Source organism: Carassius auratus, chromosome 38 (assembly GCF_003368295.1).
Source record: "Carassius auratus strain Wakin chromosome 38, ASM336829v1, whole genome shotgun sequence".
In the NCBI taxonomy this organism is placed as follows: Eukaryota; Metazoa; Chordata; class Actinopteri; order Cypriniformes; family Cyprinidae; genus Carassius; species Carassius auratus.
Window position 1 is genome coordinate 949151 of NC_039280.1, and position 8893 is coordinate 958043.

The 8893-nt window shown below is 41.0% G+C and overlaps 1 protein-coding gene across 1 annotated transcript; it reads right to left on the reverse strand.

Moving 5' to 3' along the window:
- Positions 1 to 1141: 1141 nt before the first annotated feature.
- On the reverse strand, positions 1142 to 8434 carry LOC113056596 (PWWP domain-containing protein 2B-like). The gene is made up of 3 exons (XM_026223357.1): positions 8112 to 8434; positions 3047 to 4679; positions 1142 to 2214 (listed from the first exon to the last, which is right to left on the reverse strand). Exons 1-2 carry the CDS (start codon positions 8411 to 8413, stop codon positions 3047 to 3049), a joined length of 1935 nt encoding a protein of 644 aa, XP_026079142.1. The 5' UTR covers positions 8414 to 8434; the 3' UTR covers positions 1142 to 2214.
- Between the last annotated feature and the right edge of the window lie 459 nt (positions 8435 to 8893).

The window sequence follows — 8893 nt, forward strand, 5'->3', positions numbered from 1 at the left end:
AGGGATTCAGTTCATTTCTCTCCTACACAAGAGAAAGCCAAAGACAGTCTGAGGAAACTCAAACACACTCCGGAGACGAGCATCACACCGTTTCTGTTTCTACTAAAAACTCTCTACAGTCAACTATTCCCACACCAAATATAATTTTAGATATTTTCTACTAGCGGGTGCAGGACCATATAGTTATAAATATATCAATTGTGAGAAGTGTCTGAATAAATCTTGGTTTGACAGCTACGATCAAAACGTTCTTATCTTGAGCAGAAAATCAAGTTAACTAGCAGTTTTGTGTTCGAGTAAACTAAGACCAAACACAGGTCCAGACTTTAGTTACACACAGAAGCTGGACTAACGCAATATATCTGATTACACAACAGCAGAACGCTTCAGAAAGATCATCAGGAGTGTTGAAATCAATCAGTCTTTCACAACACAATCACTGCAATGTCTTTCAGAAGCCGAAACAAACTCAAATGAAATGTTCAGAGCAGCCAATCGAATGTTTAAAGCCTGTATGAAGCTCTGAAGAGGAGCACGCTGTCTGTTTTAGCCTTCCTTCTCATCCAAGTCAAACTGTGAAGAACATTGTTAATCAGTTTGTGAATGCAAAGCACTCACGTTTGAGAGATCGTGCGTCACGAGCTGCTGCGGCTGTCAACACGCTTTCACATTTAACACAAAGCACAAACTTAGTTTAGGCAACAGCTATGAAAAGCATCGAGTCTGAGAGCAAACGGCAGACGAGTGATGAATGAGAGAGGAAACTGCATTATTTAAACCCAATACTTGTGTGCACTGTGCATTGATATGCTTATTTGATTATGATGCCAACACGCTAAAAACAAACCATTGGCAGTTTGTTGTGTGTCAAGGATTTTATATAAAGAGAGAATACAAAAATGCACTAATTATGCATGCATAAAAACACAAATGATGGATAAAAGATGCATGCACAAATTATGCATAAAATGCACAAATGATACAGCAGTCAACACACTTTCAAAGTTAACACAAAGGCACAAGCTTTGTTCAGGCAATAGCTATAAAGCATTGTGTTTGAGGAGTGAACTAAACGAGAGGTCGGTCAGCGAGAGCCTCATTCACCTCGGCGTTTGGGAACTAAACCACACGTGCAAGAGCATTGCTTTTATATTTTATTCTATTTACAGGACATTAAAAAAACTCCATCGTGTCGAGCCGTGGCAGATGTGAAGACGTCTCCAGGTCGTTCACATACAGCTGCACTCATTCAGCATCAGCACACACACACGATCACCAACACACTGCTTTTTATGCTTTAATAAAAGAGACGGTGCATAGGAGCGTACAGTTCTCTCCAGATCTCCAGTGGAACATTTCATAAAGGAGGAAAGCAACATAAACTGGGCTAAATGTGAGAATACAGTGTACAGAACTTCCTGAAAGCGTCCTTTAATCGAAATCTGCATCATAAAAAACTAAAAATCACTTCAAAAGCAAGGGGTTGGTTCCTCCGAGAGTCTGCAAACTGGAGTTAGTGTTCACAGCAGGCCACCAAGGTACGGATAAAGTGCTTCTCTTAACGTGACACATTAAATAATTAAAGCAAAACATCATATACTCAGAGTGAAAAAGAGGACGGAGAGACATACGAGAGAGGGATATATTACTCGGAGAGGACAGAGAAAGTGAAGCGATGGACGAACGGACATACTGCATGGTGTAAGACCTACATGATGCAAAAAGGAAGTTCACATTTTCATAATCTAAAGAAACAGACACAGTAAGACTTGTCGTTTTGTATTATAATACGGATATTCGTCGTTCCGTTCGGTTCCTAAACGGATGTAAGAGTCATAAGAAACAGCAGCAGTGTGATCTTACAGGAGGCCAGTCACCGGTCGAGTGTTTTTGTTTTTTTGTGAATAAATACATTCGGATTTAGTGTCGAGCTACTTGTTCTAATATAACGTACGTCCTAAAAAACAAACAAATGAAAGATGGAGAGACAAACAGGGGAAGTGTTCGCTCCGAGGTTCCCACATTCTCCTCGTGGCCCCTCGTACACAGTCCGTGCATCGCGTTTTCTTCCAACAGCCGTGTGTGGGAGGAAATAAAGCACCTTCCCTCATGATATCCGTGGCAAACGAAGGCGCTCTCCACCCGGGGAGATCACCACGTCCTGGGAGCACCTGCAAAACCCTGAATGACAGCCTGTCTATTGCCATCCTCGTCCTGTACAGAGAGAAATACAAACAGATGCATGAGGAGACACAACAGTAGGCAGTATTATTTAAACACAGTATTTTCCTGCACTGTGCATTGATATGCTTATTTGAGAATGACGTCAACATGCTAAAAAACAAATTGTTGTGAGTCTAGGATTTTATGTTAAGAGAATACAAAAATGCATTCATAAAAACTATGCATAAAAACCCATGCATATACATAAATGGATAAAAGATGCATGTATAAAAATGCTCAAATGATACATATTAATAGTGCATGCATATAAAAATGCATAAATGAAGCATCAAAATGCATGCATAAAAATACACAAATGTTACACAAAAAAAGCATGCATATACACAAATGATGGATAAAAGATGCATGCATAAAAATTCTCAAATGAAGCATCAAAATGCATGCATAAAAATACACAAATGTTACATAAAAATGCATGCATAAAAAAAATGCACAAATGATGCATAACAATGCACTGACGTTGAAGTCATGCAAAGCACAATGGTAGATGTGACTAAATATGGCAGGAGGGAAATTCAGGAGTCCAAACACTGGCAGTGGGAGAAGTTTGTGAGCTTGAGCCAATATTGAAGCAAGACTGCATCTGATCCTCAATAAACATGAGGTGACCTAGCAATCTCCAAAGAAACTGAGGCCATGGGAACCAACCGGGAGGTTAAAAACATTTCTATACAAAACTGACATAAAGCCTACTGTTTTCAATAACTTTTAGAGATATGAAGTTTAAAGAAAACGTGCACCTAAAAACACAAGTGAAAACTAAATCATGCTTTGCTTGTCATTTCACAAAAGAAAGACTCACCTAAGTTTCGCAGTGAGCCAGTAGAGATGTGATCTCGGCACCCATGTGTCCCACCGCCTTGGCGGCCTCCATGATGGCACGGCGGTACATCCCTTTCTTCTTCCGGTTGAAGCGTGACCTGAAGAATTCGCGGAATGGCGAGAGTTTGGCAACCGAGAGTTGGGAGGTGGTGGGAGAACCGAACCAGGAGACTTTAGCTTCGGGCCACGGAGCATCGACCTCACCTTCTTCTCTACGAGCGCCGCTAATACTGAGTATCCGCGCAGGCCACCAAGGAAATCCGTGGATCTTCCCCCAAACAACATCACCTACTGTTACGGCATGACCTTCCTCGGTCACACATTTAGTCATGCTGCGAGTGTGCAGTCGTACAGTTAGAGGCGGAACGGTCTTACTTTCCCCTTGAGAGGAAGACGAGACTGCGATATCGTCGCCTGGAGCGAGATCGCAGATTTCCGGCGACGTTCCGTCGGAGCTGAACGACTTGGACTCGTCTAGACTGTCACTGCTGCACACGGAGAGGCTCGAGGAGTCCGCTTTCCTCTTCCGGAAGTTAATGAGTAAAGTCAAGTCTCCGTGTCGTTCCACTTCCTCTCCCGACCAAAGCTCAAGCGAACTCTTCTCCACACCATCTTCCGACTGAGAGTTGGGAACTCTAGGACTTTTCCTCCGAACGCCATCCACCAGTTCTGCCTCGTACACGGACACCTGCTCCGCTCCGTCAGCCCGGGATCTCAAGCGTATCTTGGGTGAAGGGGCGTCCGGATTACTCAACCTTGGGAGCTTGAGTTTGGGAATGGAAATGGTAAGACCCGTTCGGATGGAGTCTACAGGAGGTTGCGCGACTTTCTGGGATTCCTCGGAAGCGTTGTGCTCTCTGTGGCCGTTCTGCAGAAGCTGCTTCGGACAGAAGGGTTTGACAGAACCGTGAACCCTCGAGGGGATCTTTATCACCTCACCTTTGCCTTGTGGAGTGCTATAAGAGATCTTAATCACGGGGCTATGGGGAATGATGCTCCCTCCGGGAAACTTCTCATCATCCTTCTTGTCCTTCCGGAAGCGTTTGCTGTCATAGATCGTTGATTCCTCTCGTCTCTTTGACTCTTTGTTGTCTCCGTCCTCCTTCCTCTTGGCTGGGGTTGGTTTAGTGTCCTCCTCAGATTGAGGAGCGTTCTCCTTCCTGGACGTCTTGGCCTCCGTTGGTCCATCTTTGCTCTCCTCGTCACTGTTGAGTGTGTTTTTGCATTTCTCGCACAGCACCTGCCGAGGTCTCAGTCGGATTGTGCTCATGGTCATCCGTCCAGGTTCTCGACTTCGTCTCTTCTTCCTCTTGATTGGACGCGGCGGTGGTTGCGGTACCCATTGGTTGTATGTGTGCCGGACCCACATGGGTTGAGGAAACGGGGCGCCTTCGAAGTACGGGGGGTATGTGGGCTGACCCGGGAGCACAGGGATGGGTACGGGAGCGGGCGGGGGGGCCATCTCAGGCTCCGTGTTCTCATCTTTTGGTCTCTGTGTTGGCTCACTAACGGGTTCAGAGGAAGCCTCTATACTCGAGACTTCACAGTCCGGTTTCAACATGAGGCTATCTTCAGATTTTCCAACAATGTCTGGAAGGCAAAACAGCCCAGTCCTACGGAAAAGAGTCAAGAAGGAACATAAGAGCCAATAATTTCACTTAACTCAAACTGTTGTTGGCTTTGTATTTAGTTTACAATAATCTAAGCAGGCACAGTTACTTTTAAAAGTCCTTATTTTTAACACCATCACAGTGTTTCAAAACCTCTGAACGCTCAAGAACGGAAAAACACGATTAATCATTTCTAACGGCAAGCTGACTCTTGACCAGAAAAACAGGTTAATAAACCAGTTGTGTCATGCGACACATAACCACACCTATTTGTTCATATATCCTTTAAAAACACACCACAGATACCGCTTCATCTCTCAAAACCCTTATTCTCAGAAACTAGGAGAACTTAAAAATATTTGGGTGTATCTCAGAAAAACTCGTCAAGGTCACATTTGAAAAATACAACTTTTAAGACTATTTCAGGATAGCAATCATTATTATTATTATTATTAGCACTGACATTGTTTTCATAACAATTGGGCACATGATCTCAATGTTTTGATGCTTGGACACTCATTTCTGTCTTTAAACCAAACTCAGAATTCAGAGACATAAATAAGCAATTCTGAGGGAACAAGTCAGAATAGCTAAATATAAATATTGTGACTCAACGTCTCACAATTACAAGTGTAGAGTCCATATTTTTTTTATTTTCACCACAGAACAAAACATAAAAAAAGGTAATTGTGGCTTTTCTTAGAACCGTGAGTTTAAGTCCCACACTTCTGCATGCAATTCTGACTTTTTTCCTCTGACTGGCTCCTCGAGGTGAGCAGAAGTCAACCTGAGCCGAAGCAATGAGCGTCACGGATGTGTGCGGCTAGAAACGACAGACAAAGAGACCGGGACGAGATTTCCGGATCCCTCTCCACCTCACTGAACAAAAACAATCCCATAAAGCAGCGGGACACAGGAGAGGCCCAGGAGACATCCAGCCCTGAATCTGATTGTGCTGGGATTATCAATTAAAGCTTAGACGGAAGTCCTGCGGGACAAGAGGCAGAAGCCCTCGGGCAATAAACACCAATCATCTGAGACGGTGTGTGATGAAAATAAAACACGAGAACCCAAAAACCACCGCCGTGTAGGTGTAAGAAAACATTTCATTGCATAATCAGAGTATTTATAACAGCTCATGACAGACGATGATGCTATTTAAACACTCTCAGGCTGTTCAGGACAAACACTTACTGTTCAATGCAACATTGAAAAATCTTTTTTACAGTGAATGCAAGTTAAATTCCATTTGTAAATTAATTTTGAAAAACAAAATTAGCACAATTCTGTCTTTTTTTTTTTCTTAAATCGAGTTTTGGGTCAAACATCAAGCAACACACTGAATTAAACAAACATGAATGTTTTGAAGTCCAAAGACTATAATATTTTTTTCTTGCAAACATATTTCAATAATCTTTATTTACAACTTTGCAAAATATTTTTTTTACAGTGCATGCAGCTTATTTTGCAATTTTTATTTATTTTTGAAAAATAAAATGAGTAAAATGTTGCCCTTTTCCCTTGCAGTACAGAGTTTATATTTCACAATTTAAAGCAATTCGATTTTCTCCTCAGAATTGTGAAATATTAACAAGAACTGTGAGAAAAAAAGTCACAATTACCTTTTAGAATTTTTTTTTTCTACAATAAAAAGTGATAAATCTTATTTTCAGCTATTTTAGTAAACTCAAAAATAAGTGTAGAAACTTTTTCTGTTGTAGAAAATGACATTTTGAAGAAGAAAAACTATAGTGTTTTCTAGTAAAACACTGTTTAATCTTTACTCAACTTCATAAAAGCATTTACATGCATGCAGTTTATTTTTCTTTGAAGTTATGTTTGGTGCAAAAACATTTTGTTAGTTTAAATAAATACTACGTTTAAAAAAAAGAGAGAGATACTTCTGGTACATTTGTCACACTGGAAATGAAAGGTTGAGCGCACTGCATTGTGGGACACTGTATTCTACACCGTGTAATCACCAGGTCATCTACGGAGATAGAAAGTGTGCAGTTAGTGTGATATTCTGAACGCAGCACAGTATGTCCAGCGACCGGCGATGATTCAGGACGTGACACATGACGACAAACAGGAACAGCTCAGAGAGTCACACATCTGTGATCATTCTTCAGCAAAAAGGCATTAATACTTCAGGTTCGCACTAGATTCACCAGCAATTAACAACAGCGGAAAATAAAACCCAGTTTATATCAGAAGCTGTCAGAATATTTAACATTTAAACCAAATATATGGAATACTGCGTAAACGTACTAATATAAACAGTGAACCCTTAACGGAGCTCTGGAATGCAAACAATATTTTCTTTCTTTTTTTTTTTCTCAGCTGTTTCTAAAATATTCTGATGCAGTGTCTATAAAAACTTAAGCAAATATCCATGTTCATATTATAGATGTTGTTTATAATGGAAATTATAATGAGTGACACATTATTTTACATTAAACCATAAATCCTGAATATAACATTGGTATAACAAGGTGAACTAGGGCTGTGATTTATTAAAGATGCCAAGATTACATAATCATTCAAAGTCCGCTTATGTTATCCTGCATGCTTAAGATGTGTTTTTATTCCCCCATAGTTTTTTTTATTGAGTTTTAGCATAACATTATAATACCATGGATACGTTTTACTTTTTATTTTAATTAGAAACCAATCCAATATATATATTTGACATTTAAGTGCTTTATTGCAAGCACATTTCATATATATATTCGCATGCAGTTGCTTCAAAAATAATTTAACGTAAATTGTGATGATCGTAATTACAATCTCAAGAGAATAATCGACATTGTGGCTTATGGTTTTTGTCATAATTGTGCAGCCCTAAGGTGAACTGATGTAGACAATGACAGCTCATTATGAATCTGAGAAAACAGGTAAACAACGAAAGGCATCATGTGAGATTTTATAAGAAAAACATCTGACTTTAATTCCACTGCATTTAGACGGGTTTAGTTCAGCAGTATTTGACCTTTAATCTGAATGTGTGTCCAGGACAGGTAGGCTCTCAGAACAATGCCATCTCACCCTTCATGAAGAATAATGCTGATTGAGCTCGATTAAACTGATTGTGTGACCCAATTCCTGAAAGCTGGATGATAACTGCGCGTGAAAACATCAATCAATGTTTCAGCTGGAAATGATACAATGTTACAATGTCAGATCAAAGAGCTCCTGGTGCTACATGGCTAAAGCTGGAAGATCAAACAATCTACACTCGAGAAAATGGCACAATCCGACACAAAGAGTCGGTTTACTCGCGTTTATATGGTGAAGATGATGAAGATGATGATGATGGCTGCTGCTCTTCTCATTGTCTGTGATCAAGGCCTGCTCGTGTTGTTCTGGCCTAGTGTGGGCCTGTTCTGACCAAAGTGTGTTTTTGCACTAAAAGCACAAAGAAAGGCGACTCACTTTCTGCTGCAGTCCAGCAGGACTCCGGTGTAGCTCTTCTCTCGGTACGTGAGCGTCACCACCAGCGTGTCGTTGACGATCTGCTCGACGGTCACCGGGATCCGGGAGCCGGCCCGCAGCTCCTCCGCTACAGCCTCCATCGTCTCCTCGCTCGGTGTCCGGCTGGGCGTCGCTCGATCCCGGCCTCCGGAGCCACGGTCGCGTCGCTCTTCGCTGCTGCTGCTGCTGCGATCCTCCAGCGCGCTCGGGACGCGCAGTGACGTCATCAGCTCCGCCGACGCGCTGACGCCGGGTGACATCATCAGCAGAGAAGCGCGCAGCTCCAGCGCGAGGATGCCCAGATCACCGTGCGAAAACAGTCCAGAAATATAATAATGTCAAAAGGTCATATCAATGAAATACAGAAAGATTGAAAACTAAATGTACAGTAACCGATGATGTTTATCAGAAATGTGAGCAGTCTCACTGATTTATATGAGAAACCACACACCAGCACAAAACAGAAACTAAATATTTGATCATATATTTATTATATATTTATTTATCATATATTTATCATATATTGATCATTCAAATATGTTTTATGGAGAATCTTCTTTACGCTGCTAAATGTTTTTGCTCTTTCTTACTCAGTATTTTTGTCTTGATTATAAATCAATTCACAGAAAGAGAAAATGAATTAAAATGTGATTTTTTTTGTGTGTCAAAGTGTATGAAAAATAAAACTATGCTTAAAGAAATGGGTCAGAAAAATCAACTTCATTCAAAGAAAAACTTTTCAA

Excerpts from the sequence above, each read along its gene's own strand:
- LOC113056596 (XM_026223357.1), bottom strand. The coding sequence starts at position 8,413 with ATGATGTCACCCGGCGTCAGCGCGTCGGCGGAGCTGATGACGTCACTG. Across the intron at positions 4,680-8,111 it reads CTGCTGGACTGCAGCAGAAA|GACTGGGCTGTTTTGCCTTC; the intron begins GTGAGTCGCCTT and ends TCTTTTCCGTAG.